The sequence below is a fragment of the Microcebus murinus genome, chromosome 1 (genome assembly GCF_040939455.1).
Source record: "Microcebus murinus isolate Inina chromosome 1, M.murinus_Inina_mat1.0, whole genome shotgun sequence".
Classification (NCBI taxonomy): domain Eukaryota; kingdom Metazoa; phylum Chordata; class Mammalia; order Primates; family Cheirogaleidae; genus Microcebus; species Microcebus murinus.
This window is the reverse complement of record NC_134104.1, coordinates 136,374,702-136,402,516: the sequence shown is the minus strand read 5'-3', so window position 1 is coordinate 136,402,516 and position 27,815 is coordinate 136,374,702. Positions and strand designations below refer to the sequence as shown.

At 34.2% G+C, this 27,815-nt stretch overlaps 1 protein-coding gene across 4 annotated transcripts; it reads left to right on the top strand.

Moving 5' to 3' along the window:
- Positions 1–746: 746 nt before the first annotated feature.
- Positions 747–27,683, top strand: AZI2 (5-azacytidine induced 2). 4 transcript variants are annotated; one of them, XM_076005880.1, is made up of 8 exons: positions 747–830; positions 9,537–9,757; positions 11,158–11,283; positions 11,731–11,830; positions 12,944–13,092; positions 17,597–17,655; positions 24,137–24,255; positions 26,776–27,683. In XM_076005880.1, the coding sequence occupies exons 2-8, from the start codon at positions 9,542–9,544 to the stop codon at positions 27,183–27,185; spliced, it is 1,179 nt and encodes a 392-aa protein (XP_075861995.1). In that variant the 5' UTR covers positions 747–830; positions 9,537–9,541; the 3' UTR covers positions 27,186–27,683. The 4 variants fall into 4 exon arrangements, with proteins under 4 accessions (XP_075861995.1, XP_020136463.2, XP_020136491.1 ...); XM_020280874.2 differs by having other exon boundaries at positions 763–901; XM_020280902.2 differs by lacking the exon at positions 26,776–27,683 and adding an exon at positions 19,560–19,638 and having other exon boundaries at positions 763–901; positions 24,137–24,252.
- Positions 27,684–27,815: the final 132 nt, after the last annotated feature.

The window sequence follows — 27,815 nt, the reverse complement described above, 5'->3', positions numbered from 1 at the left end:
AGAGTTCGCAGCGCGCCCGGTAAAGACGCTACCTAGCGGGGGTCAAAGGGCTTCCCCCAGCCGCGCATCTAACAGGCCTCCCAGTTCCCAGCCACTAGGCGACAACGCTAAGCCAAGCAAGTTTGTACCACACGCTCAGGGGGACCCACAAGTGGACACCGGGCGAAAAGGACGCGCTAGAGGGCGCCTCTGAAGGCGGCCCTCGCACCGACCGCCGAAGCTGGGGTAACGCTCTTACCCAACAACACTCCGCCTCCGCCTCCTCGCGTCGCCACGGCCCCGCCCTGCCGCGGAGGCTCACGGGACACGTAGTACGCTGTCCCCAGACCAGCCCCGCCTGCCCCCTCGCAGCCGCCCAGCTTCCCGAACAACCTCACGGCTCCCTCGGGCCTGACTTCCGGTTTCCTCGCGCGGCCCTGGCGCCCAGCCCGCGGACAGCGGCAGCCCCTTTTCCGGTGGTGAGCTGCGGGTCCACCCTCCCAGCCCCCCTCCACAGCGCTTCCCCTCCACGGCGCGCGTCGCGGCCGCCGGGCCGTGTGGGTCCTGACGAGGCCGGCCAGCGCCGGAGGGCCTGGGTCTCGCGCGCGCGTTGCCGGGTAACGGGCCTTCTCCCGCGGCTGCTCGGCCCCCTGCCTGTGCTCGCCCCTCCTTCCAGAACCTCCAAGGCCACTGCCGAAGGACAGGGCTGCGCCGGGCCTGGCGTAGCCAAGGCAGAAGAAATGGGACTCCCTCCGCGGCGCACCTGGTGCGACTGCCTTCGGTGGGGAAGCGGCGGTGTCTTCGAGGAAACCGGAAGCCCGTGGTGACCCCTGGCGACCTGGGTTGTTTCGGTCCGTTTCCAAACACTAGGGAATCGAAACTCGGCGGCCTTGGGGGCGGCCCTACATAGCCTGGCTTCGGGGTGAGTGACTCGCTGGGGCCCAGACGAAGATGGGGGTGCGGGCAATCCCGGGACCAACCTTTGCCGCTGTTACTCGTGTGAAGAGACACGTCATTTTTCTCTCACCCCCTCCCGCGCTTCCTCCTCTAGGGAGCGGCCCACCCCTGGGCATCCCTTGGTCCTGTCACCTCCACACCCTAGCTGTTCCAGGCCCTTCTTGGTCTTTCACTTTCCTTCTCCCTCTATTGTTCATTTTCCTACCGTGTTCTCATTTACTGGGGCGCCTTCAGATGTTGGGAGACTTTTTCCCCCATTCATTGAGATGGCTTTATATCGGAAAGGAAAGAGGGACCTGTGGCTAGGACGGTACTGCCTGGAGCATCCGAGCAGTGAATAACGACCCTCTGTACTTTAATTGAGGACCAACAGTAGGTATTCGTCGTTTCTCCAGTGTGTCTAACCTGAATACAGTATTCATTCCGGTTTTCAGTTATTTGTTGAGTGATGACATGCAAGGTAAACCAACACCCTCGTTCCTACACACAAGAAACTCCAATACTCGAAAGTGAGATAAAATACACATGGAAACTGTAATACAGATCAAAACGTAAATTGCTCCAGGACGTACTGGAAATATGCTAAAGTGATCAGAGATAATAGATGTACCAGGATTAAAATTGACCTTTGCTCCTTAAGCACAGAAAACGTTTTCTTTTGAAATTATTGGAATTTTAAATTGGATTGAGCTAGATCTCAAGGCATAATTTAAGTTTCGGTTTTCTAAAAACGCCATATCGAATTGCCCAACCTGTTGTGGTCATTCCTGTAAATTGGGAATGGTGCATCCTTTACAGAATGGTTAAAAAATTTTAATGTGATGTCATATGCAAATGTTAAGTTCAAATATTAAAGAGACAGCATAGTGTAATGTGAAATGGTACTGGGTTAGGCAAGAACACCAGTATCTGAGTGTTTAATTTTCCATTTACGTTGGGTAACAGGCTAAACTTCTTCCTCATTTTCCCTATCTCTAAAATTGTGGAAATACTTACTCTTCAAGGCACCAAAGCATAATTTCTAAGAGTTATCCTTGCTCTGCAGTCAGCTGCCTGATTTTCATTCACTTTCTAAGGGTCGCATGTCTCATTTCCCATCATATGGGGAGATTGTTACCCACCTGCTAGGTGTTACATAGATTTAATGAATTCTTATGAAGAACAAATGAGATAGTTTCCCTAAAGGTGAAGCACACTGCCTGGTATACCATAAATACTTAGTTACTATTAATTACCAACACAGAACATTGTCATGATTAGTAAGTAAAATGATGTGACATTTTTTATAATCTATGAGGTAATAGAACCAGCGTGACTTACTATTTTCTTTTTTATGCACTTATATTCTGAATCAAATTATGGTTGTCTTATCACTGTTAGAAAATAATTATTGATAACACTGGTAACATTTAATCTATAACAGGTGCTCATTTTCATTGAGATATACTACTTTATGAAAGGAATGAAAAGAAGTAGACTTCTCTTCATACTTATGCTATCCCTGAAAAAGTCTTAGGATTCCCTGGTCATATAAACTGATTTCTGGACTAATGCAGTTAGTAGGATAATCCAGTGAGGGTCATAAAAACAAAAGTGGAGTTTTTTGTATTGTATATCTGCTGCTGAGTACGTTTTTGGACACACTGAATTATAGGGCATTTGATTGCCAAGGTATATAGATTATCCCATAGTATCTTGAAAAGAGACACTTGATGATTCCTTTATAAAACTAGTTAGGCCATTTCTGCCCCTGATTATTTCCTTACAAATAGGAAAAGAGGAGTAAGTGTTGATGTATCCATCCTATGTAAGACTTAATCCTTGCTCCATGACTGATTGTTCGAAGTGGGTTCAGGAATATCCTAGCTTTCTCAGAGGTTCTAAATAAGATTCACTTCAGGAGGCAATGTAGAATGGAGGAAAGAGCCTAATGTAAACCTGAGTTCTGTCCCAAGTTCTGTCAGATACTACTAGTGTGATTATAGAACCCCTAATATAAACCTGGGTTCTGTCCCAAGTTCTGTCACATACTGCTAGTGTGATTATAGGCAAATTTACCTTATCTCTGAACTTCTATTTCCTCATATTTGGCAGTGATAATACCTTTCTTGACAAGTTTGGCGTGGACTTTAGGTGATACGTGTACTGTACCTTTTGCTCAGTTCCTGGCATAAATGTGAATAATTGTGTAGGTTGCCATTCTGTATTTGGATTAAACTTTTGCCTTTACAATTTAGGAAGGTGGCATCTTAGTTATGTAGTCTAACCTTGTCATTTTATACATTGGAAAATTTAGATCTAGAGAGATAAAGTGAACTAATCTGTAATCAGGGTGGCAGGTCCTAGACTAGAATCTGGGTTTCTGAATCCTGGGCCAGTATTCTCTCTCCCATAGAGTTCTGCCTGTCCAGATTCTTATTAGGAAAATCAGAATCCATTTTGTGTTGCCTCTCAGAATATCATATTAGAAATGTAGATTGAAAGGGCAGCTTATCTAGGTATACATCCTAGTTTTGACACTGATTAGTTATGTCGATATAGGTAAGATATTTAACTTTTCTAAGACTTCGTTAATAAATTAAGATGATAATACCTACCTTAAAAGTAGAAAAATGCACGTAAAAGCATTAGTGCTTGGCATATGGTAAATGATCAATAAATAGTAGATATGATGATGAAATATGACAGGATAATCATATTTAGTCTTAAAAATAGACCACTCTGGTGTCAGAAGATATGTTTTCTACTATCCCAAACCCCTGTATCTGTAACATATAAAAAACTGAGTGTCCACTCAGTGTTGTTCATAGCAAAAACTGAAATTTAAGATCTAAAATAATCCTGGTTAATAATGTTTAAATCGTTTTTTTCCCCCCTGTATTTGCCCAAGCTTCTCTTTTCTTCTCACCTTATTTGATAAATTGTGCCCTTCTTTCTCCTTTATCATTCTTGGGAAATTCAGTTTTCAACAATAATTGTCAACATCTTTTACCTCAATCCTTTCTAATTCTCTTCTAATTTATAATTAAGTAAACCTCTAAGAAGAAACAAAATTTAATTGCCAAATACATAAAATAATTGCATGACTACATATAGATATATTTGCCTATAAATATGCTATATATAACCCTCCAATATTATTGCAATGAGATGAGGATAAACAGAGATTACTTTCTATATAATATTAAAAAAAAAGTTCATGTAAAAGTTAGGAATGTTTACCAAATCATAACATAAAACTACCTATGCCTACAAATGTTCAAGAATAGTAGTTATACTTAGAATTTTGTAAATCATGTAGTAGTGACTTACCTCTGTTCTCTTTAAATTTGTGGTTCTTAAATTGGAATGAAACTTAAAATCACCTAGGGTACTTACTGAAAGTGCAGTTTGTGATTTTCAACCCAGATATTCTTATTTGTATAGATCTGCAGTGGAGCCTAGCAATCACATTTTTAATAGAACTCCAAGCAATTCTAAAGCAGTAGTCCAAACCTTACTTTGTCAAACACTGCCCTAGTAGGTCATCTCCAGCCTCTTGGAATGTTGGTATGTCCTTGTGGAATGCATCTATGATTGATTTTTGTGCTTTTTATTGATTAAGCTTGTTTTGGGACAGTGTTTTGTCATTTGTTAAGTTTTGAAAGTGAATGTTATCAATTGCAAGACTATTTAAAATATTGTCTAATCTTTTGGTGACTCTCATTTTTGGTAATGATATTCTCATCGTACTCATTTTCTGAAAGATTAATGTAAACAAAGGTTTATTATTTTAAGAAAATTTAAATTATGGTAAATAAGATTAGATATAATATAGGTAAGTTTCCTTAAGTGTTAAATGTTATAACTAGCTTGGTCTAGTTTAAGTATCTTAATAGCCAGGTTATACTTTTAACATTTAACCAGAAAATCAAACTTCCTGGACCAGCTGATTTGGATACAGACAAAGAGATATTTCAGTGCAACAAAAATGTGTAAAACTAAATCTTTATTGTGAGGCAGACTACTGCAGCTCCCTTTATGTCTCTATAGAAATAAATTTGAAGAATGATGAAGGATGCTTGCATAAGCAGTAAAAACAAAGACTATACATAGTCTCCTTTGTCAGTTTGCTAAAAGTATTCCTTTCATATAGTAATAAATATAATGTGATATCCACCTTGTATTATTTGGTTTCTTTCTAAGATCTCATTTTCCCTGGCCCTACAGCTTTTAATCTCCAGAGGTCTGGTTTGTACAGAGTAATATGGTAAGTATTAATATTCTGATACTTGTGATTTCATATTTATTTTTATAGGGATAGAAATCAAAATTCTCATTTTCTGTTTTATAACAAATTTAAATGACAGTTATTTTAAAACATAATAAAACCTGATGTATATCTGTGGTGCCAGTGGATTTATTTTCTCTTAGTTATGCTTTAATATATGACTATTTTTAAAATAAATTTTACCATAGATAAGCAATTTTCATGCTGCTTTCTAGTGTGTTCCAAGTAGTGTTTATAGAACGTAGAATACATATATAGAATAATGGTATAAAACTTGAAAAATCTTTTTTATGCTGATAATGTTTTTTTATATTTAGAGAGAGACTATACATATGCACCTTTTTGATGATTTGTAAATAATAAAGGCAATAGATAAAAATATATAAAATACTTACAGTCTTAATTATAAATGAGTCTGCTCATTTTGTCTTTCTAAAAATGTCTTTCTAAAAAATCTTGTATAAAATGTGACATTATTGTATAAAATGTACACCCACTTCCTTCTAAAGTATTTAGAAACCTTCTGAGGGGTTCCTAGTTTTGTAGTTCTTGATGAATGTAAGGTTTTGTAAAAGATTCATTAGGGAGGGAAAACTAGTAATAGTAAAAATAGTGATAGCTTAGTCTCTGAAATCCAGGTGCTTCTGCTACATACTGTTCTGCTATATACTAATCCTGGCTAAGCTTCATGACCTTTCTAGGTCCCAGATTTCTCATCTGTGAAATGGGTTAAATGAGATGTTCTACCTTATAGGGTAGTCATGAAAATTCAATGGGTTAATATTTATAAACATTTAGCACAAAGCTAAGTAGTTCATTTGGTTGTGAATTTTTTAAAATAAATGTGTGTAAGTATTCTTCATACTCATAATTTTTTAATTATGTCCAGGTCTACCTTTTTAATATCCCACAGAATAAGAACCAGAATCAATAGTCTCTCTATCATAAAGAATCTTCTCAGTTTGTTTCCATCCTGTCTATCTAATTTGATCTCCTGCTTCTCCCCTTCTTAACCCTTTACCTTACACTCAGGTCTTTGAACTGACTCTCTCTGCTGGAAGTTAGCAGACCATAAATGTTTAAGTACAATAAGTACAGTACAGTGAAAATAACCATCCTCTTCACTTTAGAGTACAGGCTTAAGAGTCATTTGATTTTTTTTGTGGTATTGTCTTTGAAAGCACTTCTCTTCCCCATCCCTTATCCCCATAGCATTCTGTATTGTTTCAAATATATCACCTACCTTTATAGCATAATAATTATTTTCTGCACAACTGTTTGTCATACTTGGTTTTCCTTGCAGAGTAAATGATTATTCCATGATAAAAAAAAATTATGATAAATGAACAAATAAGGAAATCATAGAGCTGAGCTGGCTAGACCTTTGTGTAAAGCAAAAGTATATAGGCTCTGATCCTTAAAGTACACAAACTGTGGGGCATCTGTTTTGACTTTGTAGGGCAGTTTATGTTTATTTCTTATTCTCAGGTGTCCTTAGAAAAAAAAAATCATTCAAGTAAAATAAATCTTGCCCATTTGTTTAAGTTACTTAAATCAGATGTCTACTATTGGCACAGTTTTACCTCTCAAATTAGACTGCATCTTACCACTTAACCATCTACGCTTTATTGTACTTGTTCTACTTTTAAGATATTGTGTGTGTATTTGTGTAAGAGTTTTATATGGAGATATATATGCATACTTTCAGTTCATACTTTCCTTTAGCAAGGAAGTAATGAGGGTTTCGATTATAAGCAGCATGATTGGAATTATGTTTGCTATTATTTTGAGTTAGAGTTGTATCCAGAGATGGAAAAATTTTCTCTGTAGAGGAAGAAATCTTAAATTCTTTATCATTAGGAGAAAGTACAGCTTGCGTCAGAAGCAGTTAATTATGGTTTTGAGAATCTGCCACTTTTTTGGTATACAATAGATAACGAAATCTTGCGGTCCCAAACCCCTGGGCCTTGGCCCAATACTGGTCCATGGCCCAATACTGGTCCATGGCCTGTTAGGAAGTGGGCTATGCATCACCGCCTGAGCTCTGCACCACCTTCCCCCTGCCCATGACATCCCACTCTCCCAACCTCAGTCCACAGAAAAATTGTCTTCCATGAAACGGTCCCTGGTGCCAAAAAGGTTGCAGACTGCTGACTCATAGTCCATTCTTGTTTTGGGACTTCAGTCATAAACTGAGAAAGATTCTAACTTAAGAACAGGACTTGTTCTATGTAGTTAAATGTTAAGTTGATGTTGGTGAAAATTGATTAGATGGCAGGTTTCACCTATTTACTCAAGACTTGTGGCCGGGCGTGGTGGCTCACGCCTGTAATCCTAGCACTCTGGGAGGCCGAGGTCAGAGGATCACTCACGGTCAGGAGTTTGAGACCAGCCTGAGCAAGAATGAGACCCTGTCTGTACTAAAAATAGAAATTAATTAGCTAACTAAAAACAGAAAAAACTAGCCAGGCATGGTGGTACATGTCTGTAGTCCCAGCTACTTAGGAGGCTGAGGCAGGAGGATTGCTTGAGCCCAGGAGTTTGAGGTTGCTGTGAGCTAGGCTGACACCAGGACACTCTAGCCCGGGCCACAGAGTGAGACTCTGTCTCAAAAAAAAAAGAGACTTGTAATATGCACATTTATTTTTGCCTACTTTTCCTTTAATCCTAGATAGACATGAATTACTTAGACTTTCCAAACTCTGGCTTTGGTTGAGAGCAATTAGAAATTTGTAGTTATAATTATTATAGAAAAGTAAAAATACAATGATAGAAGACCACACCCAGAAGAACACAAACAAAACCTTTTGTTAGTATTCATGTGGTCTGAAATAAAACAAACTTTATAGGCATTATTAATAGACACAGGGAAGGAGATCAGACATTTTGGAGAAAAGCACGCATAGTGAAACATGGATTCTGTGGTTAAGTTGCCTATGTTTACATCTCAACTCTCCACTTACTCCGTTACTTTGGGAAAAAATACTTAAATTCCTTCTACTTCAGTTTCTTCATCTGTAATGTTGAACAGTGACTGATACTACCAAATAAGCATATTTTATTTTAAGCTGGGAGTAGCAAAAAATTTTTTTCTGGTGACATTAATTACTAAGATAATGAAATCCATTGATAGTCTTTATTTAGAATGCTATATTTAGTGTTTTATTTTAAACTAAAAAAATATTTAAAAGGAATTTTTAGGTTCTCTTAGGTGACCTGTAGTCTCCTCTTACCTTGTTTTTCCCATAAGGTCTTAAAATATATCAGCCACAATCTCTCCTTCCATTGTGTTTTTCAGAAACACAACTCTGAGTTAGAGAAGTAGTGCTGAACTTAAAAACAAAGGTAGATATACAGAGCAAATATATTTTTCATTAGATAATAAAAGTAACTGGCCTCTTAGATTTTGGAGTCAGAGTTTAATTTTAATCCTAATCTGTCCACTCTTCATTCAATATTTATTGAGCAACTTCTATACAGTGGTAAGTTGGGGGCACAGTGATGAGCAAAGTAGATACAGGTAATGTTCTAGATTGTACTGGGGAAGATACTTAATGTTTTTAAGGCCTATCTATAAAATGTAGATGAGACCTACCTCATAGAATTGTTTGGATGATTAAATGATATAATATTAAAAGAATATAGTACATGGTACTGTGACATAGTGGGCACTCAAATCAGTTTGTTTCTTTTCTATTGTGAATACACGACACATAGAACCAATTAGTGGTATGGAAAGAATATAGTAAAGTAGGTATTAAAACTTCTGTAATATATTGTAATGAATTGTGCTCAAATAATTTTTGAAAATTTATAATTTGGGAAGCTATAAAACTTGCTACTAATCTAATGGAAATGAGGAAGAAATACATGAGTATAAAATGTTTAAAAATTTTGATCATTTTAATCAAAATGATATTTCATAGATTTTTATAGAACTTACTAATAGATTATGGTTCTAATCTATTATTATGATTAGATTATTATTAATAGATCATGGTTGCTTTATAGATAGCAATTTATTTAATATTCTTAAGACTCTGTGAAGTATTTGCTATTATTTTCCATGCTTTGTAAATAAGGAAACTGAGGCAGAAAGATTAAGCAACTTGCCCAAAATCACACAGATGCTAAATAGTAGAGCTTGGATTAGAACCCAGGCAATCTGTTTCTAGAGTCTATTCTTTTAACCACTATGCTATACTGCCTCTGAAAGAAAAAGCAGTTTTTAAACATTGTGCCAGTATACACATTATTCTAAATATATTTTTTTCTGCTCATTTATTCAATGAGATATTTGTATATAATTTTTTTTCTTTTTAAATAATAGCTGTCATGGATGCACTGGTAGAAGATGATATCTGCATTCTGAATCATGAAAAAGCCCACAGGAGAGATACAGTGACTCCAATTTCAATATATTCAGGAGATGAGTCTGTTGCTTCCCATTTTGCCCTTGTTACTGCATATGAAGACATCAAAAAACGTCTTAAGGATTCAGAAAAAGAGAACTCTTTATTAAAGAAAAGAATAAGATTTTTGGAAGAAAAGGTAATTTTATCTTCTACCATCATTATGGTTTATAAAATAAAGAATACTTCAAATTTTAAATATTTTCCTTTCTGTCTTCCATGGTGGTACTAAATTTCCAAAGATAACTCACTGCTAATCTCAAAACACATACCATGGGTTTGGTGAATATTTGTAGAAGAGGATTTAACAACTTGGAGGAGTTAAATTTTTTCAGATTGCCTTACCTTCATAGCTGTATGTATTTTATTCAGAATTTTCAAATTTGTGCAAAAAAAAAAAAAATGTGCCAACAAAGGAAATTAAGTATCAAAGGAGGAAGCTTCTGGGATATTGTTCTAATATGTTTAATAATGTCTTCACTAGTAATGAAATCTTCTTTACTCAACATTGTCTTTTATTCTTTAACATAATAGGAATTATGCTTTTAACTGATAAATTAATGTTTTCTGTTTACCTTTTCACGCACAGTACTGACATACCTAAATGTTACAGAATATATGAATAAGGTAGCTGATTCAATATAATCACCAGATCTTCTTGGCTTTGTGTATTGGGAAGTTGTCTTCAACCATCCATTTATTTTTGAATGTTAAGGTTTTAATTTGTTTGTATTTCTTCACATTAGATCTATGTATACATATCTTACAAACAGCAGTTTTCACAAAGGGTAAAAGAAGTGGATTGTAAGCACAAAGGAAATGAATGATCTTGTATAGAAAAACTTAAGGATGGGATTTGGTCAAGTTTGATTCATTTGGGGGAGGTAAAAGGAGGAGGAGTCAATTGTAAAAATAATCCTAATTTCTTCACATTCATATGATTTTTTAAATTTAGGGTCAATTAAGTAAATTTGTAACATACTGGGATAGAGTGAGAGAAGATAACATTTTGGAGCTCATAGTTAATATTTATTTTAAAGTTCAGTAAAAAAATGGGATTTAGTGTATGGTTAACATACGAAATATTTCTGTACTTGGGGACCAACAGTGTTATTAATACCTATTCTGGAAAAATACAGGATTTAATGAACTAACACATTTATTCCTTAAAAAGTCAATTTTGCCTTAACTTGATACTTTTTCCAATATGGAAATTAGATACTACTGACTAGGAAAATACCTAACCACTTTAAAAGAATGGTGTACTCTATTGTAGTTGTGATGCTTCATGTTATAAAACAAATACCATGAAGTTTAAAATACTGATAAGTAAAAGCATAGAATAGAAGACTTTTAAAAATACTCATAATCTTTTTAGTTTCTTAATCAGTAAAGATTTATTGCATGAAAATGAAATATTCACCTAATTATAGTCTAGGCGTTATCCCTGTGTTATAAAAATTAAGATAAGCCATCAGAAGACTTTTTTTTCCTGCATAATACCTTTTTGAGCTTTCTCTTTTCATTTCATACTGTTAGCTTATTGGAGCTCGATTAGATGAAGAAGCAAGTTCTGTGGGACGAGAACAAGTAAATAAGGCCTATCATGCATATCGAGAGGTTTGCATTGATAGAGATAATTTGAAGAGCAAATTAGATAAAATGGTAAGTTGGTTTGAAAAGAGTGAAATTTTTATATTGCAAATGAGTTTTCTTCTTTAAGAGGTTTGAAATTAGAAATAAGTTAAATATTTACATTTAATATAATAATTACAGTTTTAAAATATATATGTTCAAAGCAAAAGTGAAATTTTTAGTAATATTTGTAAGTTATTTTGTACAATATAAATACTTATTATGTAATGATGTTTAGAACTTAAATACATCTAACACCACTAACTTATTTTGAAAAATCACGACATGGTAGAATTAAAATGAAGAATAATTTCCTCAATTAGAAAAAGACAAAGATTAGTGAGAAACTGAGTTCATTTTCTTACCTTGCTTTTAAAGGCTAGAGTGAGTTTTTTCAATGTTTACCTGAAAATTAAGATATAATACCAAACTACAGATTTTATTGAATGTAATTTGGCATTTTCCCTGCTTAACTAGAATAAAGACAACTCTGAATCTTTGAAAGTATTGAATGAACAGCTACAGTCTAAAGAAGTAGAACTCCTCCAGCTAAGGACAGAGGTGGAAACTCAGCAGGGTATGCCACTTGCTTGTTATAAATATTCTAACAGAATTAATACATTTTTCCATTTACGTTTTATATCTATCATCAGTTTTCTATATCTGTTATAGAAAAGGCTAAAGCCTTAACTTTTTTAATTTTTAGGCTTATGTTAATTTCTGTTCTGCTCTCACACAGTGTCAACTCCTTTTAACTTTTTCTTAGCTGTAAATTGTCTATGAGAAAATTTGATGGTTTTTATTCAGGGTTCATTTGTGATGAAGTAGAGGAGCGAAGGAGTAGAACCCAGAATTATTTGCAGTAGAAGTCAAAACTTCTACTCCACTGATATGTCCTGGCTTTTCCTTCTTACTGAACATCTTGTCCACAGTTAGACATACTATCATGGAATAGTTAGAATTACTTTGCTTTTCTGTCTGTAGGTTGTTAAAAGGTAGAGATGACATGTTGGAGTGCACAGATAGGTCTGGAGGATGTGGATAACAGCCTATTCCCATGAACATTCTGATTAGATAAGCTGAAGAAGAGTAAGCTTCTGAGAGACCTTTTGAGAGATTGAGATAAGATCTCTTGTGGTAGCTAGTTGGGGCTTTTTGTAGATAGACTGCAGTACTAAATCAAAGATAAAGTAGTATCCAGTTAAATTGAATTTCTATAGTGTCATGTTTATGAATAAAATTATTTTGAGATCATGTTATAGGTTTGTTGATCAAAGTGTATACTTTGAGACTTGATGGAATGATTAGCTAAACCTCAGTTTATTCAGCTTTTTCTTTTTATCACAGTCTAAACCTTGACTTTTATAAAACAGATTATTGATCTGTCTGCAATTTTAGTGTATGCTTGATTTTAGCGTAGCATCTTTTAAAAGCAGAATGACAAATTAGAACTTTAACTTATATAGAAACTGAGAAATTAGGTGATTAATATATTGTAAAACAAGATTGCTAGATTTTTTTATTATCATTAGCATAGACTTTGGAAGTAATTACTATTTTTAAAAAACTATTGCTTTTCATGTTTTATATTAGTTTTTCTTTTATCTACATTTTACCAGCATAACTTTTTTAGAATTGTAATCAATGTAGAAAGCAAAGATAATAATTTTGATATCTATCCTTTTTGTAGTGATGAGGAATTTAAATCCACCTTCATCAAACTGGGAGGTGGAAAAGTTGAGCTGTGACTTGAAAATCCATGGTTTGGAACAAGAGCTGGAACTGATGAGGAAAGAATGTAGTGATCTCAAAATAGAACTACAAAAAGCCAAACAAACGGTACTACAGAATTATTACATTGAGAAATTCAGTATTCTTTGTGCATTATTTGTAGGATTTATAACTAAGTATGTGTTAAACCGTAGTGTTAACATAAATCGTAACTATTGAGGTAATATTCTGTTCTTTGAAAAATATGTGTTTATCTTCCTTTTTAATCATTTCTGCTAAAATTTGACACACCATATACTTTTAGTTTGATCCCAGGATTATATAATTTTGTCTTTTAAAAAGGTTTATTTTTAAAAGCATATTAGTTTATTTATTGTAGCTGTTCTTTCAAATTCCCTTTCCTTTAGTTTCCTTATCTTTTTTCCCTTAAACTTTAAAGAGAATTCTCAGATTTTAAGTTTCCCATTTTATTTAACTTAATTGATTAATTTAGACATCATAAGAGACAACTTGATTTTTAGAATTTCTTTTTTTAAGAAAAACCAATAATAACAAAGAAAACTTTACAGAGCCCACCTAATTTCAGAAGACTAATACTTTGGGGACAACTTTCGGCAAAGAGCTGAGAATTTAAGAATTGGGGAAAAAAAATAAGCACAAAAACCTGCTGCATTGCTGAAATATGGTTAGCCTGAAGTCATCATCTAAAACACAATCTGCTTCTCATGTCCTTACCAAGAATCTGTTTACTAATACCTTGGATTCTAACAAGCTTATATATATGTTTTCTGATGTCATGACAGTGCTAAGGATAAAAGAGGAAATGATACAAAGCAGGGAGTGTGAGAGCAATGCACCAAATGCATACTTTAAAATAGTTGTTACAAGGAAAAAAAATAGTTGTTACAAGAAATTGAAAAGCTTAGTAGTGTAGAGGAAATAGCCATTTTATGCATTCATGTATTTCAGACTAAGGGGTAAACCAGTTATATAATTGTTTCTCAGCTCAACCATTTTGCCTACCAGAGCATTCCAACAATCTTGAGAAACTATTTCTTATTCCCTGTTCCTCTGGGATGCTACTGCCTGAAAGAGGATCTCCTCTCCCATACTTCCTGACTGCCAGCCAGATTTTGCCCTGAATCTCAAGTGTCCTTAGATGAAGCTGACAATTCTCTCTTTTATAATGTATTCTTTATGAGAGATGACCACGAAAAAGAATGAGCCAGGTATTGAGATAATATAGCATTCTGCCTTGGCCTTGACCAATTGCGTTACTGTGAACTGGGCAATGAGAACTTGCTTTGGAGCTCAGTCCTGATAAAGGGGGAACAGTACAAAAATTACTGTCAATTCCTGCAAGAGTCAAAATGAGTTTTTTTCCTACTTGACATTTGAAGTTGATCTTCCCAGATTTGAACTTGTGGCCACACAATACAGTCCCTTTAGAGCCTTTCAGCATCCATTTCCACAAACTCAGTTGCCATAGCCACTGAGAAGCCTCTTTTAAAGAAGATGTGCTTGAAGAAAAGATCACCTTGGAGCTCTGAATTATAATTGTCAATGTATACATTCTACTTGAAATAATTAGATAACTTTTATCAAATTATTAGATATCCAAATAATGGATGTTTCATTGTAGAGTAGAAAGCAGTACCATGGAGTCATAGAAACTTGGATAATAATTATGGTGTTGCTTATTAACTGAGTAACATTAGGAATGTCACTTAACTTTTTGAAACTTTTTCTGTTTTCTGTAAAGTATACATTAAATACATATTTTTTCATGAATGTTAAATTAGGGTATGTAAAGCAGTTAGCGTAGTGCCCAGTAAATAGTATATTCAGTAAATGAGTGCATTTTAAAAAAACTTAATTAGCGTAATCGAGAAAGGTATTTGTGTTTATATGTGTGGTTCAAATTTTGGTTCTTAATTCATTAGTTACTCTTTTCCACTAGATGGTGCTAGAGAATGAATTTGCTTTTAGTTTAAATTCATCTATCATCTATAAATTTAAATTCATCTATCATCATTCATCTATAAACAAGCAATCACAGAAACTTTCTTTTAGAAGACAAAGAAACTTTAGATATCATTTTTCTTTAACTGATGATGAAATTAAGAGAGACTCCATTCTCTTTCGGGTAAAAAAAAAAAAGAAAAAAAAAAAGAAATTAAGAGAGACAAGAAACTTTTAAGAGTTGAAGGGAGAAATATTGAAAAAAATATTTAAAACATGGTCCCCATCTTCACAGGCATTTTATTAGGGGTGGAGTGAGGCTGTGAAGTAAAAACTGCTCACAACTAATATAAAAAAATGAACCAGGAAAAGGAAGCGTAGAAATACCAATTAATCGAGGGTTCCAAGTTGAAATCTTGGTGTCGTGGGATGTGTACTTTTAAATCTTGTTTCAGAAGCACTGTTGATTGGAATCCTCTTGGATATGGGAATCTGAAAGTAAGTCAGGGAGAGAAATTTATGCTTGCATTACTCTACCCATATTTATAAATATTTTTAAGATGGTACTTTCTGTGAAGCATATTTTATGATACCTTCTGAAGTATGTAATAGCATCGTACATGGACATAATAGTATGTTTTTGGTTTTTGTGAAGTATTTAGTTAGTGAATTCAGTTAACTAGTGTTTTGTGTTAGGTTCCAGGGGCAGTTCCATTATGAGCCTTTTAGACTTGCTGTATCCCCCTAGTATTCCTATTTACAGCTATGTACAGTCAGAACAGTTGATCCTGTGAGAAATACAGATTCTGGGGCCAAAGAAATATAAGAAACATTGGGTCAGTAAAATGGAGTTGGTTTAGAAGATATCTAAGGTCCTTAATAATAGCCTATTTAAAGATTCACAATATGCTATAGTGCATTAAAAGTTCTGAGAAGTTCTGTTGTATAAGAACCTGTATACCTTGAACATTGTTTCCCAAGATTTTGTAGCCATGGGTCGCTGTTTATGTGAAACTCCCACATCATATTGCACTGGTTGGGAAACAGACCCATTACAGCCTTTAGAATGGCAAACTGATTACTGGCCAGAAACAGGGACTTTGAATATTAGAGATAATCCATTTGAGCTTATTGCTGATTTATATTAGATTTTCTGAATTAGATGGTAACTGGAAAAATATTTTCCCACCCAAACTATCAGAATTTTTTATATCATTGGCTTTAAAAATGAGGAAGTTTTTCAATGAACATTTATGTTTAAGTATACACTACACATTTTTTAAATTAATGATACTAAGAAAAGCGATCTGGTCTGATTCTTTCATTCTTTATAGAAAGAAGAATGTCTTTCGGGAAAGAAGAATGTCCAAAGATATGTGTCTTATTAGTAGTCAACCCCCCCTGACTCATGAGCCAGTTGTTTCCCCTCTCCATAGGGCTCCCTAAGATGTAGTTTAATTTTTACAATATTAAAATCAGAGATCAGCCGGGCGCGGTGGCTCACGCCTGTAATCCTAGCTCTCTGGGAGGCCGAGGCGGGCGGATTGCTCGAGGTCAGGAGTTCGAAACCAGCCTGAGCAAGAGCGAGACCCCGTCTCTACTATAAATAGAAAGAAACTAATTGGCCAACTGATATATATATATATAAAAATTAGCCGGGCATGGTGGCGCATGCCTGTAGTCCCAGCTACTCGGGAGGCTGAGGCAGGAGGATCGCTCAAGCCCAGGAGTTTGAGGTTGCTGTGAGCTAGGCTGACGCCACGGTACTCACTCTAGCCTGGGCAACAAAGCGAGACTCTGTCTCAAAAAAAAAAAAAAAAAAAAAAAAAATCAGAGATCAAAAAATGCTTTAATTCCTATAAGATGAAGCAATTTTGATTTTTATGCTCCAAAGTTCAGAATACTTATGAAGTCCTTGTGCACCTTTTTAATATTCCACTTTAAGACATATAATTTAGGTTATGTAAATAAGAGATAATAAAATTAAATTTTGTTCTTTCAGCTTATAGTGACTACTTCTGCCAGTAGAATTAGTACCTGTAATAGTTATTTTCATTTGTTACATACTTTTAAATGAGAATGAATTGCAAACAAGAGTGTTACAGTGTTGTCTGAATATCTACAACATAAATAAACCCCTAAAACTTTAAAGGGACTTCATGTTTTCTTTGCCAGGTCATTTTGTATCTACGTGGAAGGAGGATATTTATATGCTGATCTTTTAAAACAGTAACTTGTTAAAGTTCTGATACTTTTTTATAATAGTACGAAAAAGAAAAATACCAAAAAACTTCCATTTTCCCATGGAATTCATTCAGCAATACCTTGAAAAAACAGTAGTAATGTGATAAATTTGTTATACTTTTTTGAATATAGACTTTAGATCGGTGTTCTCAGAAATATATTTTATGAGAACAATTTTATTTTTTAAAGGAAGTCAAAGTATTAATGCTTTAAATAATTGGAAGTGATTAAAAATATTTTGTGTAGATTGGAGTTAATTTCATTAAAATTGAATGTGAAATCTCATTTTATGCTATATAATTATAGATGTATTCTCTAAAAGCTAAAATATGTCTCTGGTAATAAAGAAGTGAGACAAAATAAAATGCAAAAATTACAACTTTTAAACTTTTTTCTCCAAATGAAGGATCCATATCAAGAAGACAATCTGAAAAGCAGAGATCTCCAAAGACTAAGCATTTCAAGGTATGAACATTCCTGAACATTGAAATAATACACGATTTCTTCCACAGGTCACTTTGTGTAGGTACCTAGATTTCTGTTATGATTTAACTTTTAAAATGAAATGAATGGATACTATTTGGATACTGAATGTGACTTCTGATCACAATATATTTATAAAAAAAATTAACTATTACTTAATCAACAATAGGCTTGAACTTTGGTAGAAAGGTGCACATTGGGATGCCTTAAATGGAATTTCTGAATGTTCAGTATTAGATATGATTTTAGGGAACTAAGCTATATGGAAGTATTCTGTAATAAACCCTGATTTTTTTACATGAAAAATTAGTCATTTCTAGCCACCTGTAGAAGGCTAAAACAGGACCCACACCTTTCACCTCTCACAAAAACCAACTCACACTGGATAACAGACTTAAACCTAAGATATGAAACTATTAGAACTCTAGAGGAAAAAGTTGGAAACACTCTCCTAGACATCGGCCTGGGCAAAGAGTTTATGAAGAAGTCCCCAAAGGCAATCACAGCAGCAACAAAAATAAATAAATGGAACATGATCAAACTACAAAGCTTCTGCACAGCCAAAGAAATAGTCATGAAAGTAAACAGACAACCTACAGAATGGGAGAAAATTTTTGCATCCTATGCATCCGATAAGGGACTGATAACTAGAATATACTTAGAACTCACGAAAATCAGGAAGAAAAATCAAATAACCCCATCAAAAAGTGGGCAAAGGACTTGAACAGAAACTTTTCTAAAGAAGACAGAAGAATGGCCAACAAACATATGAAAAAATGCTCAACATCTCTAATCATCAGGGAAATGCAAATCAAAACCACAATGAGATATCACTTAACCCCAGTGAGAATGGCCTTTATCAAAAAATCTCCAAACAATAAATGCTGGCGTGGTTGCGGGGAGAGAGGAACACTCCTACACTGCTGGTGGGACAGCAAACTAGTTCAACCTCTGTGGAAAGCAATATGGAGATATCTTAAAGCGATACAAATGATTCTACCATTTGATCCAGCAATCCCATTGCTGGGCATCTACCCAAAAGATCCAATGACACTCTACAAAAAAGACACCTGCACTCGAATGTTTATAGCAGCACAATTCATAATTGCAAGGCTGTGGAAACAGCCCAAGTGCCCATCAATCTAAGAATGGATTAATAAAATGTGGTATATGTATACCATGGAGTACTATTCAGCTCTAAGAAACAATGGTGACATAGCACATCTTATATTTTCCTGGTTAGAGCTGGAACCCATACTATTAAGTGAAGTTTCCCAAGAATGGAAAAACAAGCACCACATATACTCACCAGCAAATTGGTATTAACTGAACAGCACCTAAGTGGTCACATAGGTACTACAGTAATAGGGTATTGGGCAGGTGGGAGGGGGGAGGGGGGCGAGCATATACATACATAATGAGTGAGATGTGCACCATCTGGGGGATGGTCATGCTGGAGACTCAGACTTGTGGGGGAGGGGGGGCAATGGGCATTTATTGAAACCTTAAAATCTGTACCCCCATAATATGCCGAAATAAAAAAAAAAAGAATTAGTCATTTCTATATACAGTAATATCCTTTTGTCTTAAGGGCAAACACAGACCACCCTATAATCTTGGGATAGTGTGAATTTCAAGAAAATTATTCCCTCTTAGGATAAGAACAAAAGTAGCTATCAGAGTTCATCTACTTCAGCTCTTTTTCTCAAATACCTATTATTTTTACTTAACTCAGAAGTTCTGTGTTTTAAATTATGTAATAATTTTTGTTGGTACCACGTTAGGATAGCCGTGGATACCTTCCATCCAATAAGAAATACTGACTTGACTTCATTGTTTGATCATTTGACTTTACTGACCTAAGTAAATAATGTGAATTGTTTCAGACCTATTCTTATCAAAAACCTGCTTGAGAGAAATGATCAAGATCAATTAAGGAAAACAATTTGAGATCGGAGATTGGAGGTTGGCAAACTTCTATAAAGCACCAGCAGTAAATATTTTAAGTTTTGTGATCTGGCCATACAGTTTCTTTGCATCTAACTCTGCTGTTTGAACAGTACTTCAATTATGCCTTCAAATTTTATCTAAGATTCCAAGGAAGTTTTTTTCTTTTTTAAACAATGTGTTTAGTACAATGTCCACATAAACTATTTCTTAAAATTATCTTTTGTCAGAGTTTTCTCCTGTCAGCCTAGGTTTCCTCTTGTTACTTTTGCTATATTTGTCATTTTTATATGCCACTTCAAATCATTTTTGAAAGTAGGGTTAGAATCTGAGTAGATCAAATTAAGGGGCTATATAGATAGTATATTAGAAGCACATGATATAGAATTGGACTTATGCTGTCATTCATGGGGGCTTACATAATTTGGATAACTTCCACTGAGAGTGTCTCGGAAAGCTGGCACCCCCCAAAAATGTCTGAAGGGATGAAATGATTAACAGTATAGTGAAGAATCTCTATGCCAGAATTTGGGGGAGTTTGAAGGGCCCAAGTAGGTAAAGCCAGTTTTTGAGGCTGCGAAGATATAATTGTGGCTTCAAAGTGCAGTTTTGAATTCTCTAAAGCTCACTATCAAGTCAGAGGATCAGCTCAGAGAAAGTTTTAGAAAGAATTGCCTTAAGTTCCATCTAAAGGTTACTTTGTATTAAAGCCATACCAAAGGTATGGTATGTTAAAGAACTGTGTAATTATAGCATGTCCTAAATGGCCTAAATGGCTCCTTTAGGACTCAAGTACACTTGGGGTTTTTTGAAAATTGTTTGTATTTATCTTATGTAGGCAGTATGAACTGCAAAACTGATTAGGTTTCCCTCTTCTGGTTAGTCACTAGAAAATTACAACCACATTTGTAGCTTCCTTTTGGTAAACTTTATATTATGCATTTTTATGTTAGCCTCATTCCCCTACTGCATTTTGTTTCGTTTTTTTTCGCCTCATCATTTATACTTATTTCTAGTTTATATTCTAGTGTTTTATTAATCTTTATAAGTTATTTCATCTGCTTTTAAGTGGGACAATTTAGGTGATAAATTAAGTTTACTATATTAGGGGACTGTTTCCAAAAACCATTAACTAAAGGATTAGATATTTTTAAGGATTATTTTTCAGTTATTTGGGAAACTACCGTTTTGGAACATTTGTCTTTTGTATTTCCTTCATCATCAGGCAAATGAGGTACTATATTGTCTCCCTTAGACAAAGTGAACCTTTTAATTACTGGAGGTCTTTTATATGGTACTCACTGTATAAAACATTGTTTAGCAATAATAGCCCTTTCAGAAATTTAGCCATTGTCCTGCCAGTGTCCTGTTTTGATGTTGGCTTTAAGTCGGTGGCTTTAGTTGTTAAACCAGATCCTATGTGTGGAGTTTACTGTACTTCTTTTGCTCATCATCTGTAAATTTATATTGTGGAACTATGTTACAAATGACTTCTTAAAATATAAATCCCTGGTTTAGAAAATATGGATTAGGTTAGTGTTATCAAACTCTTACGTGTGCTATGCCTTACAGTCAAAAATGTTTGAAACCCACTTCTTTGGGGGAATCACAATTGTCAAAATACACATTTTTAAGTCTATAATTCTTGGCTGAGAATATCCTCCTGTATTTTAATTTTAGTTCCTCTGGGGGAACAGATAGTTCAGTAAATTTTCAAAAGCTAAAGAAAAATATGTATGACAGAAGTAGAAACTCAGTTAATTAAGTAGATTTTTCTTGTATAAAAAAATACGTATTTATGTATGAAAGAGTTGAATATACAGTGTCATTTAAGTTTTACTTTGTAAGCAGGACACGTACCCCCCTTTTTGAGATGTGAATAGGTTTCATTATATTTAAAAGTCAGAGGTGTGAAGATTTATACTGGGGCTGAGAAGATTTCGTTGGCAGTCAACATATTGTAGGTGCTTGGTAAATAGATGATAATGACGATGATGATGTGAAAAATGCCTACTCTAAAAGGGCAGCAATTGGTCGTTACACTGGATAGGTAAAAGATGGCTGTAAACAGCAACATGGTAGATGGGAGTAGACTCCTGAACCTGTTTCCTCATGTGTAAAATGAGGTTACTGACTTTGACAAGTTGGTGTGAGAATGTGGATGAAGTGCTTGAAATGCTTGGGCATCATTATTTTTCTTTCATCTATTTTATTTTTCAAGGTTCTCAGTTTTGGGATGCTTTAGTGTTGCATTTCAATATTTAAGTAGTTATATAAGATTTTTATAGACAGCTTTATATATTACTAGGATTTTTGTTGTGTGGTATTTAAAGCAAATCTTAACTAAGTTTACACTCACAGTTGGGGAACTGGGGTGAGGGTGGGAAGGGTAAGCTATGCATAGTCTCAAAAATACCTCTAGATAAGTAAAAAGGATTAGTTAGAACCCTGCTAAAAGTTTCAGGGATGACAACTTGCCTTTTTCAATATCACTCAAGTAATGATTTAAATATTTTATTCAAGAAGATAGAATTAAAAATATTTTTTACACACTTTAATGTTCACTATAATGTTGGTAACACTAACTGCAATTATTTTGTTAGCCACAAGAGGGAGAGCTTATACTTAGGAATAATTTTAGATTTTTGTATCTGTAGTTGTCAATTCAGATGACATTAAAGCCAAAAGACAAAAAAGACTAGATGTGTGTTAAAGTCAATGACTTAGTTTTCAACTTAACCTAAGTTTGAAGCAGTCTTTATCAAATTGAATTAAAAAATGTACATTAGACACTGTGCTAACACCTTTGTTATAATTGTTTCTCTTTATTTTACGTGCTTAGTTATTTTGAATGATTAGATATGCTTGATATTTCAGTACTCAAATGCTATCTTGAATATTTGCTTTTCTTTTCTCTAAGACAGAAACTGATTTACCATCTCACACCAATAATAAACTATTTTTATACTGTATGATTCATATCTTGACTGCATGAATTAGCACATGTACAGTGTTTACACTTAACTGCTATATATTGTGAGTAACTCTTTGAAAAGCATACTGAATGCCCAGAATTGCACCAAGGAACCAACAACTCTCTTCACACTTAAGACAGGTTCCTATGTGAAACATTCATGGTAGCAAACATCTCAGATGTTTACTGGTAAAGTAGAGATAGTTAACTAATTTTTGTGAAGTAATTATTTCACACCTATCAAAGATCTGCAAAAAGCCCTGTGATTTTTTAATACACTATGGGAAAACAAATGATGTTTATAACAGAATAAAACAGATTTTTCACAAAAGCAACATAAAGTTTATTCTTCTTGTATTGAAAGAATTATAGTTTGAGTTGTATGGGAATATTTTGACAAAAAGAGGTATTTAACCTTACCTAATTCAAAATAATACTGTTTTTGAATATGTCTTTTGCTTCTGTAATTGGAATATTAGATTTAGTTTTCAAGAGTACTACCTCCTTTGAGTTTTTATTTATGGTTAGACAAAAATTGAAGCATGAAGTGACATGTGATTAGTTTGTTTTCTGTACTACTGAAATTACACTGATATCTCTAAGGGACAATAATGGTTGTTTGAATGCTATGAGATCATTTATTTTTATATTTAATATTTTGTGTATTCCTATATAACAAAATGAGACTATATGCCGAAGAGTTCAGTTCATTTAGTTAGCAATTAAAAACCTTAAAGAGAAAATCATGGATGTCCAAATAAGAATGTTTAATGGAAAATAAAATCTATAAAAGTTAGGTTTAAAATAATTTATAATTTATCAGTAATTGAGATAAATTTAAAAAAAATTAATTATAATTTTTTTTTAATTATAAAAATAGGAGAGGCATTTTTGAAGTTTTTATTTGTTTCATATAATCCTCCCTGTCTAGCTGCTTTTTTCCTTACCAGGAAATCATCTGGCTCTTCATGTCTTGTGCTGTCATGTCACATTGGTTTAGAACCAACAATATGAGACAGCCCAGTCAAACATAAAGAATGTAATGCATGAAACCTAAATTTTATTTTAATGTGGACTTGGGTATACATTCAGCAACTGATATATCATTTCAATCCACAGTGTCAAAAATAATCAAAAAATAAATACAAATTTATAATCCATATATGAATGAATGAAACTGTATTATTGATCAGACTTGTAAATAAAGAACATATTCCTTATTATTTACTAATTATATTAACAGCACTGCACATTATAGGATATAATGAAATCTCAATTTTGAGTAGAGATCTGTAGGGAATTAATCAGAATATTTCTTTTTAGTATATCCTTCTGTTTAGTATAGTTAATTGTTACAAATCAGGACAATGTTATTTTTATAAGATCTTTTCATTTATAATATCCTAATTAAATCTTTCAATTGTTTAATTTACATCACATCAAAACTAATTGGAGTAGAAATCTTGATCTGTTTGTTTCTATTTTAAAGTTATTTCCTTTTGTCCATAAAAAGCATGATTTTTTTTAAACCCTGTATTTCAGTGATAATATGCAGCATGCATACTGGGAACTGAAGAGAGAAATGTCTAATTTGCATCTGGTGACTCAAGTACAAGCTGAACTACTAAGAAAACTGAAAACCTCAACTTCAATCAAGAAAGGCAAGTCACTCTTTGCCGGAAACCACTGATTCCAGCGAAACTGCTTGAAGAACAACTAGCTATCGTATCTTATCAAAATCTCATCAAATGAGTTTGATAAGCCAAAGTATATATAGTATGTTCACAGCCTACCCATTCTCTGCTTTGGCTTCGGTCTCATACTGGTCAACTTCACACATAAAGGTGTTGCTGATGTGTTTTTTTCTTCAGTACTGTATTCTTTTCCCCTTGTGGCTTTTCTCAACCAAGTGTTGCTTATGTGTATAAGGCTGAGGTGTTAAGTTTGCTCTAGTTGACCTTTTGCCACAACTACTTCAATATATATATAAAAAAAGACACCAAAAACAATTTTTCATTCCAGTGCTACAGAATACACCAAAAACCTAGCTTTTTGTTTTGAAACAAACAAAAAAATAACTTTGATTCATTATTTGGTTGTTTACAGTTTTTATAAACTTAATTTTTCTTTTTATAAAGGATGGCAGATTAGAATGGAGACTAGGTGTTTTCCCGTTATCCCCTTCAACCAAATGTTCATTGTTTTGACTCATATTTAACTGCTTGACTGAACTTCTCTTGAGCTTTGTGTTAACTAGTAGTGCTACTTTTGCCGAAGCTATTTTTATACCTTATAAAAATCAGTGTATTTGTACCTAGCATTACATAGTAGGTGTAGTTCTGAAAAATTGTGTAATATAAATTTGAATGCCCTAAAATTTACTTTTTAAAGAAATGAGATTTGACTTTTTATAAAAAATAATCACCATCTAATTTAAAATTGTTATTTGCACCTCAGATGTCTTAAAGAAGGCACAAGAGAATTGTGTTTCATAAATAGTTCTCCTCTGGAGTGTTTATTAGCAGGGGAAAATGTAGCACATGGGAAGGGAAAACTGAATTTAGAATTCCTTTCAGTGTCTGGAGAGTTGGTTACTTATAAGTCAGGGAAAATAATATTATGTTTTAGCAAGCCTCAATTTATGATTCCTAAATTTGTCCTTGAATTTTCCAGTGGTCAGAGTATATATGAAACTATAAGTATATAGTAGAAATAAGACTTTTCTTTAAAGGGACTCAGAGTAATTTTATAGTGAGTTCTCAGGGTGGCTCTTTGTTTACATAATAAATATAACTTCCAAAGAGTAATAATGGAGAAATGCTCTTTCCACACATGGAAGTGGCTCATCCCTGTGTTTCTTCCTAGCTGGTTAATGATAGATCTTTTCGTGCTTTGGAACATTGCCTAGAACAGTGGCAAGCTTGAGGTTGCCACTCCTTACCACAGAACTCATTGTTTTGAGCAGTACAGAGATGAGACTAGGTCACCTTTTTCCCTGACCTTTGTATCACCTTTGTCCAGAAGCTGAACACTTTTCTTTCCAATTTTCCCCATCTCTATCCACTCTTCTAAGAAAAAGGCAATGTTATTTTATAAAATGGTTCCCAGAGATAAGATTAGATCACCTTTTTTTCCTGAGATAAGAGTAGATCACCTTTTTTCCTGACCTACATATCACCTTTCTTGAGAAGCTTGAACAACTGTTACTTCCAATGCTCCTCCATTCCTATTTACCCTCCCAAGACAAAGGGCAATTAGATTATTTATAATGTGGTTCAGTTTGTTCCTTCTAAAACTATGTGGAGTCAAACCTTAGTTACTACACTTGGCCATCCTTCTTGGGCTGAGGATAAACTTATCTTTCCACCCTGGTAGATTGGGTTGGAGGAAGAAGAGAAACCTGTATTACCAATGTGCTGGCTATGGCTAAATAATAGCTTTAGAGCAATCTTCTTCTACGCCATTGCATGTGTACAAAACATGTTTTTGTTCGCTTGTTTTTTACTTGACCTGTACTGTGACCATAGTGGAATTAACATTTGCTTATATATGTTTTTCAAGAAACAGGATTATTTTACAACTTTTATTTAAGTGCTTTATCCATAAAGCCTTTGAAATTTATTAAAACTTCATTTGAGTCTCACAAATTCAAAATATAATTATTTCTGAAAAAATTTACTTTTGGACTGCCTATGACTAAGCAAAGGAATATTATATTTAACTAAAAAATGCTAAAACTTAAGAACAGCTGTCTCAGTCCCCACTGACATGTAAACAGTCTGCAAGCCTTCTCCTAGTCACAGTAAGAGCCAAGAACAGGATCTTTATATTTTAACTTTATTGATTTCTAACTTTTTTAAATAGGCAATTCTTCATCTTTTAAAAGCTCTATGACATAGGTGGTACAAGATTACTATATCCATTTTGCATATGAGAAACATGACAACTAGAGCAGTTAAGTGACTTATCTAAAGTCACAATGTCAGTAAATAGCTGATCCAGGATTAGAACTCAGGCCATCTGTCATTTATCTCCAAGTCATAGTGCCTCAGTGATCACAATAACTTAGAAATGTTAATTTCATTACCAGCTCTAGAATTCAACCAAATAAGTGAAGTGTTATAGTATTTTATGATCATAAATGCCATGAAACTGACATTTAGCCTGTGCTTTCTTTTTAGCCTGCGTCCCAGTAGGATGCATTGAAGACCTTGGGAAAGACAGCACAAAACTGCACTTGACGAATTTTACTGCAACATATACAAGACATCCCCCTCTCTCACCAAATGGCAAGGCTGTTTGTCATACTACATCTTCTACTTTACCAGATGTAAAGGTTTTATCAGAGAAAGCAATCCTCCAATCATGGACAGATAATGAGAGATCCATTCCTAATGATGGTACATACTTTCAGGAACACAACTCTTATGGCAGAAATTCTCTGGAAGATAATTCCTGGGTTTTTCCAAGCCCTCCTAAATCAAGTGAGACAGCATTTGGGGAAACTAAAAGTAAAACTTTGCCTTTACCTAACCTGCCACCACTGCATTACTTGGATCAACATAATCAAAACTGCCTTTTTAAAAATTAATTCTGAGGAGATTCATGATTTGATCATGAGGACACTATCTTTCTCAGTGGTTCAGAAATTATTTAACAAAGTGGATTTTGTTAAAATTTTGCAGAGTTCTTCAGTATATACATTTGAACATACTGTACAATATTATGTAGTTGATTTTCCAGGATGAAAGAGCACCATCTAGCTCCATATTCTGAGAATCAGATATATGCTACTATACTAATTAATAAATAAACTTAAGGTGTTTAAAAAAGACAATTCTACCTTTAATGACAATTGTAATATTTTACCTCTCAGATAAAGGATGGAATTTGAAATTTTTGACATGGTTTTACAAAGTATGTGAAATGGTATTCATAAAAACAAATGCATTAATATAGGAGAAAAACCACATATGTTGCTTCAAATTACATAATAGAGCAAATGGCAATGTGAATAGGTTATATTTCTGTTGAATTTACACATAAAGATATGAAAAATACTATAATGGAATAAAAGCATCTTAGGTTACACCATTTCTATATATTATTGTGTTTCAAAGTTCAAGATTTAAAATATTTTAGTCACAATGTTTGTTGATAAAATTTAGAATTGCAATTTGAATTCTAAGACTTGAAATAACCTGATCATTGAAGCCAACTT

Excerpts from the sequence above, each read along its gene's own strand:
- AZI2 (XM_076005880.1), top strand. The coding sequence starts at position 9,542 with ATGGATGCACTGGTAGAAGATGATATCTGCATTCTGAATCATGAAAAA. Across the intron at positions 11,831-12,943 it reads AGAGGTGGAAACTCAGCAGG|TGATGAGGAATTTAAATCCA; the intron begins GTATGCCACTTG and ends TCCTTTTTGTAG. Across the intron at positions 13,093-17,596 it reads TACAAAAAGCCAAACAAACG|GATCCATATCAAGAAGACAA; the intron begins GTACTACAGAAT and ends CTCCAAATGAAG.